Source organism: Colobus angolensis, unplaced genomic scaffold (genome assembly GCF_000951035.1).
Source record: "Colobus angolensis palliatus isolate OR3802 unplaced genomic scaffold, Cang.pa_1.0 Scaffold115, whole genome shotgun sequence".
In the NCBI taxonomy this organism is placed as follows: Eukaryota; Metazoa; Chordata; class Mammalia; order Primates; family Cercopithecidae; genus Colobus; species Colobus angolensis.
Window position 1 is genome coordinate 2,957,599 of NW_012112586.1, and position 13,256 is coordinate 2,970,854.

The window sequence follows — 13,256 nt, forward strand, 5'->3', positions numbered from 1 at the left end:
CGAGAGCGAGAGGGGACGTGTCCAGAGCCCCAGTCTCCCGCCAGCGAGAGCGAGAGGGGACGTGTCCAGAGCCCCAGTCTCCCGCCCCCGAGAGCGAGAGGGGACGTGTCCAGAGCCCCAGTCTCCCGCCCCCGAGAGCGAGAGGGGACGTGTCCAGAGCCCCAGTCTCCCGCCCCCAAGAGTGAGAGGGGTACGTCCAGCACCCTACTCTCCCGCATCCTCATCCTCTGCCGGGCGCTGCAGGCTGCATCTCACTGCGATAACAGCCACTGAGTGGGCTTCCCTTGCTGGGGCCTTCAGTGCTCGTGCTCGCTGAGAAGTAACGAGAGCCAGTTTTGTCCTGCACACCTCTCAGGTCCTCCATGGGAGCCTCCGCAGGGCGGACGTGGGCGGGGATGAGAGGTCCCCCAGGACTGCACTACCTGATTGAAAGGAGAGCAAGCTGCAGCCAACTCTGCCTGCAGGCGGACACTTGGGAATTCATCAGCCAGGCGCAGCAGGCCCAAGACACAGCAGCTCACCCCTGTTTCCTCACATTCGTGAAGACCCAGCCTTTTGTCTCACAGATGCTCCAGCAGCTCTGAGTGTGGGCTTGGCCTCAGGCTGACCTGACGGTATTTCAGAGGCAGATATCCCTGCCCTTCAGCTGGCATTGGGCAGCCAGAGTCCCCCGTGATCTGTTTAGGGACCAACCTTCAGTGTAGATCCCACCCTCACTAGATCCTTAAACTCTGCTCATGCAAAGGGGGTGACTCTTGATTTAAGCCAATCCGTACACCTTGAATACCTTTTGCTTTCTCCAGCGAGAGCTATTGTTGTTAAGAGGATCAGTGGATCATGTTCTGCTCATTGGTAATGTGCCAATTTCACCATTGCAAACCCATTTCCGAGGTTCAGGTAGCAGAAGCACTGGGTAGCTGCCTCTGGGCTGTGGGCTCCCCAGTTCAAATCCGGCCCGGGCAGATGCGAATGCTGCTTGCACCCGGGTGGCGGCAGGCCCACCATCTGCTCATCTCTCACGGTGCTGGAGGACAGCATCACAGCGCCGAGAGGCTGCTACACACAGACACACAGGGCCACAGTCGGCGGGGCCAGGATGAAGACCCAGTCCCACCCCTGGCTCCCTCAGTCCCATCCTGGCTGTGTGTGGAGCAGGTCCAGGCGCAGCCATTCACGGAACCCTCAATGCCAGCACAGGGGCAGCGTTGGCTGGTGTCCTCTGAGCCTGGCACATGCTGAGGAGGCTTCCCAGACAAGCAGAGGCTTGGCGCGCCACAGACGCCTTCCTTTCCAATCATGAGCCTGGTCCAGCGAGGCTACCACATGCGGCCCATGATGGCCAACCTCAGAGGGCCGCTGGGCTCGCGTTCCTGCTACTTCTGTGGAGAGGGCACGGCTTATTCCGGGGGAGCTGCCCTAGAGCTAATGTCCCCCGAGCTAATGACCCACGGCTGGTATGGCCCCAGAAGCGGGGACGTGACGAGCCAGCACATCCGCCTCTCCCGCGGCCATCACCAGCCATGGCCCACGCACATTCTCCTTATCTCACTCTTTCAGTGGCATTCCCGTTTTACTGGTGATGGATTTATGCCTTTATTTTTTTCCTGCCCAACCACCCTGAAACCAAACCAAGTGAAACTGTGAGGGGCATGTAGTGGCTGGTCCCCGAGGGAGCTGGTTCTGAGTTTTCTGAAAGCCCTCAGAGCCCCTGAGAGGTGGCTTTGCCGGTAGATGTAGGTTCTGAGTTCTCTGGGTGTCCTCAGAGCCCCTGGGAGGTGGCTTTGCCGGTAGATGTAGGTTCTGAGTTTTCTGGATGTCCTCAGAGCCCCTGGGAGGTGGCTTTGCTGGTAGATGTAGGTGAGGAGGGGGGATGGTTGTGTTTTCCGCCCTGGGTCTAATCAGTGTCTCCTCTTGCTGCCATTATTCAGCCACCTGCTTAGATGTTTCTGCAAACCGAAAGCCTCCTGGGCGCTCACGCTGGGTGCTGAGCAGCCTCTCCCCGCCTTCCATGCAGGGGCTGCCTCAGTGTCCACGTCTCCTCCCTTCCATCTGGCGCGGTCTCCGCCATGAGGAATGCCTTGCTGAGGGCTCCTGGGGCCTTCCCACCCGAGGTCCAGGGTGAGGCTGACACATTCATCACCATCCTTCCTTTCGTCAGCTGTACGGTGAGATGGTCCTCACCACACAGTTCACCCACTTGCAGTGTGCTGCCCAGGGCCACTGCTGTGCTTGCAGATGCCACGGTCACATGTGGGAGGCTCCCATTGCCCCCAAGGACCCATTTCCGTCTGTGATCACCCGTCCCTCTTCCCGCACCTCCAGTGCTGAGTGACCCCTGATCTACCTCCATCTCAATCAAGTCCCCATTCCTAATGTGTCCCATGGCTGCATCCATGCGGTACGTGGCAGCGTCTGCCTGAGCACCCACGAGGTTGGGTGGCCTCCAGGGTCCACACGCAGGCGCACCCACGAGGTTGGCCATCATGGGCCGCATGTGGTAGCCTCGCTGGACCAGGCTCATGATTGGAAAGGAAGGCATCTGTGGCACGCCAGGCCTCTGCTTGTCTGGGAAGCCTCCTCAGCATGTGCCAGGCTCAGAGGACACCAGCCGATGCTGCCCCTGTGCTGGCATTGAGGGTTCCGTGAATGGCTGCGCCTGGACCTGCTCCACACACAGCCAGGACGGGACTGAGGGAGCCAGGGGTGGGACTGGGTCTTCATCCTGGCCCCGCCGGCTGTGGCCCTGTGTGTCTGCGTACAGCAGCCTCTCGGCGCTGTGCCACTGATGCGTGTCATTTTTATATTATAATTATAATATCACAGTTCCTGGCTATCTTCTCCAACTCTAATGTTATTTTCATTTTTAATGAGTTACTCACTGTTATTTTTAGTTACTTCACCTTTTATTTAGAAAATCCTCAATTCATCTGAATTTGTTTCATGTGTTTGATTTTCCAAGTTGGACACGGCTTTGAAAGTTATTAATCCCAATACGCTGAAGACTGGAGAATATGGATACTCTTATATTCCTGGGGGTGGAGTGGGGGAGGGTAAAATCAGGCATCTGTTTTTCTGAGCATTTTGACTATCCACATCCAAGACCTTAAAAATGTAGGTGCCTTTGACCAAACAAATATATTTCCTAGGATTTATCATTAGGAAGACATTGTGGAAGTGTGCAAAAATATGTCTATAAGAATATATAATGCAATACTATATTAGCCAAAAGTCAGAAGAAACCTCAATGCCCAACATTAGGAAACTGGTTAAATAAAGTATGTTAATATTTTTTAAATATTTAATAACATAGTTTATTTAATATTTAAATTAATATTTAAATAAAGTATGTTAATATTCAGTGGAATACTCTACACCCATTTAAAAGGCTATGATAAAAATAGTATTTCATGAGGTAGAAGTACAGAATGCTATCTTTAAGGTGAAAGAATAAGCAGATTGCTAAATAGTGTATATGATTCTGTTTTCACTAAAGTATATTATTGAAAGATTATAGGATTAATTTTCTTCACATTTGCTTGTTAATTGGGAGATGTATAGTTATGTGAACAAAATGTCAGAATCATAAACCTGTTATCTGATGCAAAGAGTTCTGGGTATATAACTTTGTTTCAGAATTGCATTTTTACTTTAAATCTGTGTGTGAGCCGGCAGTGGCCTGGATTTCCACTGTACAGAGAACTCATCAGCCCCGAACGATCATGGGGGTTTGCAATTCCCTAGGAGTGGGAGAGAAGCCGTGTGCCCGCCCGGTGTTCTGCGGGGGCAGGGGTGTGGGCTGTGTCCTGCAGAGCCTCTAACAAAGTAACTGTGTTTTCCCTGCAGTTACAACCCCTTCGATGGACCGAACGAGAACCCCGAAGCTGAGCTGCCCCTCACGGCGGGAAAATACCTCTACGTCTATGGAGACATGGATGAGGATGGGTTCTATGAAGGTCTCTGTTGGAACGTGGCGGTGACAGACGTAGGCTGGGCTGGTCCACCCTGCAAACCACTTCATCCAGGGCCCTGATAGACGGATAGACGGGCAGGGCTCCCACCGCACTCCCGGCCGCCCAGCCCTCCGCTCTGACCCTTCCCCACTCCACAGTTACCAGGTTTCCCCTCTTCGATGACTGGAAAGAAACCTGAGTGGGGTTTCCAGTGTTCAGCTCCAAGTTGACCTCTGACACATGGTAGATGTTTTCTGCTCATCTCTGCAGAGCTTTTGGCAGCTATTCCCAGACGCACGGGGCTGACGGCCCCTCTGCTTCCAAAAGGGTCTGTCCTGCTCTTGTCTTTCAGCCCAGCTCCCTTGGTGTCTCCCAGAGGCATCCTCCTGGCAGAGCCTCATTCTGCTCCAGGTGATCTCATGGGAAGGTAGCCCTTGGCACCTGTGGAAGGCCATCCATCTCCTTGACGTTGAAGCATTGTTGTCATCTTAGGGGGTGACCCCAAGTCATCCCTGCTCATGCCCTCGAGGTCTCCTCTCCAAATGTGAAATCAGGGAATGCAAATCCTCCATCTGAAACGCCCCACCTTTTGTTGCCTTTTTAGCTTGAGAATAAACATGTAACAGCACCAGCAGTTCATAAATCAACATTCTAAAAGATTTGATTCCCTGATTCCCTACACATTTCAACTGCCCTGGACAAATAGCGTGGTCTCGGTTTCTTCCTCTTCCCCCTGAGCAGATGGAATCTTTCTTGCTGAGCTAGTTTCTCTTTCGTGGCCTCGTGCTGTTTTCTCAGAGCTGATGGAAGCCCCGGGTGCTTTTCCTGGGTGTTTAACTGGGTTAAGGTCGTGTCGCCTCTAGAGGCGTCCATGAGCGGGAGCCCAGCAGGCGAACTGCCTCGTTCACTGCTCGCTCACCAGCAGCTCTTCTTGGCTCTGGATGGTCCAGCCAAGAACTCTCACCACAGCTGGTAGCAAAGCAATTTGAATTCTTCCCAGAAGTCCACATTGTCACCACTGATTTTCACATAAGCACAGAAATATGTGCCCAAGACAGCTGCCAGAAAACCTGTGTTGACATCTCTGGAACTTTCTCACCAGGCATTGAGTCCACAGAAGCTTTCCAGGAGCCTCTTTGCAGGCAGGGATCAAAACTCAGGACTCCGTTGTCCGTGTGACAGCAGGAAACTTCCTTCACCTCACTGTGCCTCAGCTTCCTCTGCTGTAGAATGGAGATAGTAATAGTACCCACCTCAGAGGGTCTGTGAGGATAAATGAGGTAATAGATATGAAGGTCTTAGGACAGAGCTTAGCACACAGTAATTGTTCGGTAAATAGTAGCTATCACTATCACCACCACCATTATAATCATCCTCATAGTCACCATCACCATCTCATCACCACCACCATCGTCATCATCACCACCATCTCCTCCGAACTAAGGAGTTTTAAATAGTGCATCCTCAGTGCAAAGGATTGGCCCTTGCAGACCCACACCCTAGGTGGAGGTTTGGAACAGAATCCAAGTCCTTCTTATTTATTTTTTTAGAATCCAGGACTAATTAAATGGTTGACATGACTTCGCCTGGCCCACAACACATCACATGCTTCCCGAGGCAGGGGGTCTTTGGGGCACAGAATTCAATGCTCAGCATTTCCCAGCCCCTCTCTGTGGGTCTGTGGGTGCCTTGTGATGAACTGGGGGAAACGGTCCATTCTGGGTCTGTGCTGGGAGATTATCCAAATTGCTTCATCTTTGAAGTTCTGAACGTGTCTCCATTTTCTGGACATCTGCTGTTAGCAGTCTCGTGAGCCCTACTAATGAAGAAAGCACATAGAAGTTAGAGTTTCACAAAATACGGCGGTCCCCACTACATCCACTCTTAGCCACAAGAGCTACTTGGACATGTTTTTCGCAACTCAACTTGTGGTTCTGACACCAAATTGATAGTTTTGTTTCACATCAAATTGGACACGTTGTGGAATCGTTACGAGGTGCCCAGTGTTTCTCAAGGGGGACAGGAAATCACCTTTTAATTCTTATACTCAAAAATCATAGTAAGATGTTTGTTTTCTTAATCTCCAAAAGCCACTGAGTTGACTGACTCGTCCTTCTAACAAATCTTTCCTGTGCACTGTTGTGAGCCAGCTGTCACTCTAGGGCTGGACGTTCAATCGTTGTGAGATCCCTGCTGTCCCCGAGTGTTGTTCGTGTTAGGAGGGGGTAGTCAGTGTAGGTACATGGACACACAAACATGATGGTTGCAGGTTGCGATAAATATCATGGAGAAAAGAAGACTGGGCCATGGGGCTGGAGGAGCTGGCTCTTTAGATGGTGGGTGGAGTCGCCAGCATGGACTCCTGGCAACAGTGGAGGAGCCCCTAGGGCAACCCTGTTGCTCTGCCTTACGGTCCTGGTGGGGGAGGTGGGAGTACGCTGGGGGTCTCGGGGCCCCTGCTGTGTTGGCTGAGTGATAACTCTGTCCTTGTACCCAACAGGAGAGCTCCTCGATGGCCAGAGGGGTCTGGTGCCCTCCAACTTCGTGGACTTTGTGCAGGACAACGAGTCGCGGTTGGCAAGCACGCTGGGGAATGAGCAGGATCAGAACTTCATCAACCATTCCGGCATCGGCCTGGAGGGAGAGCACATCCTGGACCTCCACTCCCCAACCCATACAGACGCAGGCATCACCGACAACAGTGCCGGGACCCTGGACGTGAACATTGACGACATCGGAGAAGACATCGTGCCTTACCCTAGAAAAATCACCCTTATCAAACAACTCGCCAAAAGTGTTATTGTGGGCTGGGAGCCTCCGGCGGTGCCACCAGGATGGGGAACCGTGAGCAGCTACAACGTCCTGGTGGACAAGGAGACGCGCATGAACCTCACCCTGGGGAGCAGAACTAAAGCCCTCATCGAGAAGCTCAACATGGCGGCCTGCACCTACCGCATCTCCGTGCAGTGTGTCACCAGCAGGGGCAGCTCGGACGAGCTGCAGTGCACGCTGCTGGTGGGCAAGGACGTGGTGGTGGCCCCCTCCCACCTGCGGGTGGACAATATCACACAGATCTCCGCCCAGCTCTCCTGGCTGCCCACCAACAGCAACTACAGCCATGTCATCTTCCTCAACGAGGAGGAGTTCGACATCGTCAAGGCCGCCAGGTACAAGTACCAGTTCTTCAATCTCAGGCCCAACATGGCCTATAAGGTGAAGGTTCTGGCCAAACCCCACCAGATGCCGTGGCAGCTCCCGCTGGAGCAAAGGGAGAAGAAGGAGGCCTTTGTGGAGTTCTCCACGTTGCCTGCAGGTGAGCCCTGTGTCCTTCCGTGGGTCCCCCAGGGCGAGAACCACAGGTGGTCACCCTGCTCGTGGGGAAAGAAGGTGGGGCAGGCAGAAGCCGGAATCCCCATCCCGACGGCATGACCCTGGAAAATCCCTTAGGTCACCCTTGAAGCACAGAACATGTGTGCGTGCACGCGTGCAGGAGTCCTTGGAGCATGTTAGGGACCATGTTGGCAGTTTTCCTTTGAGTACTCGCATCAGCAAGAGGCTCATCCTACAAAAGACAGGAGAGAAGTGAGTGCCCCCAGGGAACACGTTGTCACACGCACCCCTGGACACATACTCATTGAGTGGGATAGTGCCTGGAGGTGCCTACACGCCCCTCGGAATCATTCCTTCTTTCTCGTCCTTGATAATAATTATAATTATTATAAATATATTATTATTATTATTATTTTGAGATGGAGTCTTGCTCTGTCACCCAGGCTGGAGTGCAGTGGTGCAATCTCGACTCACTGCAACCTCCTGATTTCAAGCGATTCTCCTGCCTCAGCCTCCTGAGTAGCTGGGATTATAGGCACCTGCCACCGCACTTGGCTAATTTTTGTATTTTTAGTAGAGATGGGGTTTCACCATGTTGGTCAGGCTGGTCTCAAACTCCTGACCTTGAGATCTGCCCGCCTCAGCCTCTCAGAGTGTTGGGATTACAGGCAGGCACCGCTAAGCATGCACACGATGCACACGACGCCTACACGGCTTGTGTAAAAGACACGTTTCATCACAGAAGGTATTTTCTCCGTGATATAAACTCCAGTGTCCTTTTCTGCTTCCTCCGCTCAAACGGGGAGTGTGATGGGCCCCCTTCATTTCCTGGGGAGACGGTAGGGAGGTGGGGTGAGTGTGGACACCTCCTTCATCTTCTTGCTCTCCGACTCGCCAGGGTCCCAGTGCTGCTGAGTTACTGGGCAGCCAGCACCCCCACCTCCGGAAGCCTCCACTGCCCGCTCTGGTATTCCTGAAACCTTTGGTTCACTAGAGCCTGACAGAGCAGTGGTGTCAGGGGTAGGTGGGACAGACGCTGCCTGAGGGGGATGGCACGTCCGGGGGGCAGACGCTGCCTGAGACGGGACAGCACGTCCAGGTAGCAGCTAACTTAGGCAGGGTCAGTTCATCTGTGTTACACGGCGACATTTTCTTTCCTCCCCAACTGCCCGGAGTTGATCAAGAATGCTGGGATAATGAGGCCACCTGCTTTTCACGGATGCCTCCTGCGATGCCTTCTGATGGGTACTGGGGGTGAAGAAAGAGAAACACCAGACACGGGCACTCCATGGGGAGTCAGGAGGTAAAGGGCACATCTCTTGGGGCCTTCAGGAAAGGCTGCCCTGGAACTAACTTTGAGATGGAGAGAGTCAGGTAGAGGAGGGGCCCTTAGCACAGAGGTGGGTCCCCAGGCTCACCCCAGTGACTGGGAACAAGGTCTCAGAGTGGGAAGTAAACTGGAGGGACATGTCTGTGTTGGAGGAAGAGGGTGTAGTTGGGACAATCACACATAGGTCAGCATTTCTCAGAATTCATGTCCAATCACACCGCATGTGCCATCCCCCATGGTCTTGGGTACAGCCAGGGTTAGCCATGCCCGGGGATGGTGGTGCAAGGTTGCAGTTCTTCAGAGTAACACAGCTGGTGGGAGATATGGCTGTGCTTATACTCACACACACCACACATACAGCCCCACAGACCCACATACACAAGTACATATACACACACCCACAGACACCCCCACGGACACTCCCACAGACCCACATACACAAATACACACCCACAGACCCACATACACTCACACACACACACCCCCACAGACAGCCCCACAGACCCACAGACTCACACACATACACACACATGCACAAATACACACTTATACATACATACACACCCACAAACATGTATACCCATAAACACATATATACATACACATGCATCCACATATACACACCCACATATACACACACGCCCATACATCTACACACATACATACACTTACATCTATACACACACCCCAACACACACACATACACACATACACACATGCACATGAACATACAAATCCACACACAAACACACCCACATATACACATATGTACACATACACACATACACCCATACATACACATTTACACACACACACGTACATACACACAGAAATGGATTCTCAGGTTCAATGATGTCATTAGACCTGGTCTCTTCATCTTCAGTTTTGCTCAATTTCATGGGGCGGTAAGATGGGGACTGTGAGGTCCAGGCAGAGGGTAGAGGGAGAGAAAAGAGAGAAGTAAAGGTGAGAGGACCAGGGGCGGGCAGGGGGATGGGGGATTGCTTTCCGCCAAGATCTCTCTTCCATTTGATCTGCCAAATGCCGGCATCTCATTGGCCCCCTCTGAGCTAATCGTGTGGCTGCCTGGCCAGGCATGAGACCCCTGGGCAGAGGTGGCTCTGCCGGGTCACAGAGACTGAGGACAGGTAAGGAGATGGTTCCACAGACAGTTCAGGTTTGCATTTCCCAGAAGATGGTGACTAAATGCTGAATTTAAAGGAAAAGGGCAGCTGTGTATCCTGGTACCTGACTGTACCCCAGCCCCACCCTCCCACCTCACCACAGTTTCTGATGTGCTGTCAACACTGTCTTCTCTTTTTCCCTGGTGACTTTACTGAATGATCTTGTTTTCAGGTGACATGGGCGGAGCCCAGTCATGGCTCACCTACCAGGGCAGAGCCCTCAACACCTCCGTTCCCTTCTGTCCCCTCCCAGGCCCCCCAGCACCCCCACAAGATGTCACTGTCCAGGCTGGGGCAACCCCCGCCACCATCCGGGTCTCCTGGAGACCACCTGTGCTGACGCCCTCCGGGCTGTCCAACGGCGCAAACGTTACCGGCTACGGCGTGTACGCCAAAGGGCAGAGGGTGAGTTTTGTTGGGTCTGGCGGGGGCGGGGAGCTTGTTAGGCTCTAATGCAGCAGGGACGGGCCTGGTATTTGCTCCGTGAAGGAGGCAGGGCCTGCTCTTCCAGCCCTGATCACTGGAGGCACCCTCAGCCCCGAAGACTCCATCACTGTGCTAAGCACCACCCACCCCACCCCAAGGCCCCTTCCTCATTTCCAGCATTCCCCCCACCTCCCTCCCCTCCCTCATCCCCTTCCCTGCTCTGCTGTGGATTAAAAATGCGGGGGCCAGAGAGGGGACCCCCAGTATCAGAACATTCCTGATTGATGACTGCCTTATTCATTTCAACAAACTGAATCTCAGCAAGATGATACCCATGGCCGAAGGCACGTCCCACCTTGAAACACTGCTGGGTCTCCACGTTAAGAGGTGGCCAGGCCTTGACTCCAAGAAATGGGTATATCCCTGGTGCCTGGTGTAGGGAACCAAGGACACCAGCCCCCTAGCCCGGCCTGGGGTGAAGTAGAAGCGTCTGCCCTCAGGGAGGGCTTGGGAAAGCAGCTGCTCCTCACCGTCCCCAGCTCTGCCCTGTGGGAGCAGGGGTGACTGGGAAACAGAGGCAGCGCGTCTGCCTGAGCCGCTTCCAGCTGACTCCTGTGCTCTGAGGCGGGAAGCCCCCAGCATGGGCCCTGGCCCCCGCAGAGGAGGCCCTCAGCCCTGCTGTCCCCCAGCAGTTGGAAGCCCACGTTGGCCTCTGCCCGAGCCCCTCTCTGCCCTCCAGCTGTGGCAGTGTTAAACCTGTCACTCACTCTCCTCTCTGGCCCCTGCATCTACCCAGAATGGGTCCAGAGGATGGGAGATAAACGGTTGACGTCCCTGGCCTCATGGAACCCCCTACCACTGATTGGGTCCTGGTGCCTGAGGTCTGTGAACCTGTCCCTGCCCCCTCCCGGCAAGACTTCCTGGAGCTTCCATATCTGGTGGGTGGTTGGAGTTGGAGATCGCTGGGGGTGATCCTTTGCACCGGGCATCTGGGCAGACGACTGGCCGGCTCCCCATGCAGGACCGCGGGGCTCATCTCAGGCAGCCCGCGAGCCCGCTCTGCTTGTCCACAGGTGGCTGAAGTCATCTTCCCCACGGCAGACAGCACGGCCGTGGAGCTCGTGCGGCTGCGGAGCCTGGAGGCCAAGGGCGTGACCGTGCGGACCCTCTCCGCCCAGGGCGAGTCCGTGGACTCTGCAGTTGCTGCCGTTCCCCCTGAGCTCCTGGTGCCTCCTACCCCTCACCCGAGACCTGCACCCCAATCAAAGCCATTAGCAAGTTCTGGAGTCCCCGATACCAAAGACGAGCGCCTGGGTCCCCACGCCAGGATGGACGAGGCCTGGGAGCAGAGCCGTGCACCTGGCCCTGTGCATGGGCACACGCTGGAGCCGCCCGCAGGCCCGGGAAGGCGGTCACCCTCACCCAGCCGCATCCTGCCACAGCCGCAGGGCACCCCAGTGTCCACCACCGTCGCCAAGGCCATGGCCCGGGAGGCTGCGCAGAGGGTGGCCGAGAGCAGCAGGGTAAGGCTGAGGCTTCCACGTGGCTCAGTGGCTCCTCAGTCCCCGAGCCCCATGGGACGGGGCCCTGTCACCTCCCCAGCCCACGGAGGGGGACCACATCCCAGCTTGCAGGGAGGGGGGCCACGCTCAGCCCATAGCTTTGCTGGTGGACTCTGTCATGTGCCTGATCCTGATTGAGTTAAATGGTGTTTTTTATTTACGAATATGTAGCTACATAACTAAGGAAATGCCAGGCACTTGCCTGGCTTAGAAAGCAGGCTCAGAAAAATCCAGACAAGGGTCTTGGTGTGCGACAACGGATCTGAGAGTTGCCCGGTGGAAGTTGGCCGGGACCCACTTTCCTGAACCGGGCTCTTCTTGGTTTTGCTGGCTGCAGAGTCCTAGGTTCTGTGTGTGTGTGCATGTAAATATATACACACACATGCACACGTGTCTACATATGTATGGACGTGCACCCACAGATACACATATCTGTATGCGTCCTCACATATACATCTGTACCTGTGTGTAGAAACACATATGGGCATACAGGTCCCTGCGTACATATTTGCATGCCTACTAACTGAACTTTTCTGGGTCCAGGAGAGAGCATTTGGATTGTGGTAGGGCCATGTTCCAGATGACATGTGCAATGGGACGTGAATGTTTGAGAAACTGCCTGCAGAGTAATGCTTCCTGTGCAGGGGTGGGGGAGGAGATGTGGGGCTGGGAGCCAGACCGTGTGTCTGCACCCCCACCCAGAACCCAGTCTTGTCTCTCCTGCTGTGTTGAGCCCATTTCCACCTGAGGCGGCAGCACAGCCCTGGTCAGGGCCCTCAGCCCTGCGGGGTCAGCCTGTGGGGTCTCACCAGGACCCTACACCATCCTCCTGTGAGTGTTCCTCTGGGCTGGGGGCCAGGCCAGGGAAACTGAGGCGGGGCACGCACCCTGAGAGGCCAGTGCTGAGCAGCTCCGGTGTCTCTAGGAGGACAGAGAGGATGACAATGACACTGGGCAGGGAGCCACCTTCTCCTGAGTGGGCCTGCCCTGGCAGCGCCTCAGCACGCCTTGAAAAACTGGAAATCTTCCATGAAATTTCCTAATTCTTTCAACATTGGCCACTAATAAAAATATTAAACATGAATTTGTGGCCTTTGTGTAAAGGAAACCCTTCAGAATATGTGAATTCACCATGGCTCTGATTGGCTGACAGGCAGGAGCCCAGGCCCTGGGCTTGGGAGGTGGTACTTCTGGGGAGGCCGTGGGCAGGACAGGGTAGCAGCTGCCCTGTGGGATGCGGCTCCACTCCTGCTCCAGGTCCCTAAGAAGGCTGTGAAGGCAGGGAAGGCAGGGCAGCCTGGGGCCGGATAGGAAGCAAATCTTTCCAAGTCCTGTGTTTCAGACAAATGTGAATTGGTCAAAGTATTTAAAAAAGCTGGGCAGAGGGGACCAATGGAGGGAATGAAGTGTCATCTCTGTATCCAAATATTACCTCAAAGGTTAAAAAGAGGCCAGACGTGGTGGCTCATGCCTG

At 54.3% G+C, this 13,256-nt stretch overlaps 1 protein-coding gene across 1 annotated transcript in view; it reads left to right on the forward strand.

The window, feature by feature from the left end:
- Positions 1–13,256, forward strand: part of RIMBP2 (RIMS binding protein 2) — a 231,209-nt gene that overhangs the window by 181,161 nt on the left and 36,792 nt on the right. The window contains exons 8-11 of the mRNA XM_011961210.1: positions 3,844–3,953; positions 6,451–7,263; positions 10,048–10,199; positions 11,294–11,770. Coding sequence (XP_011816600.1) covers positions 3,844–3,953; positions 6,451–7,263; positions 10,048–10,199; positions 11,294–11,770 — 1,552 coding nt within the window. The remainder of the gene's footprint in view (positions 1–3,843; positions 3,954–6,450; positions 7,264–10,047; positions 10,200–11,293; positions 11,771–13,256) is intronic.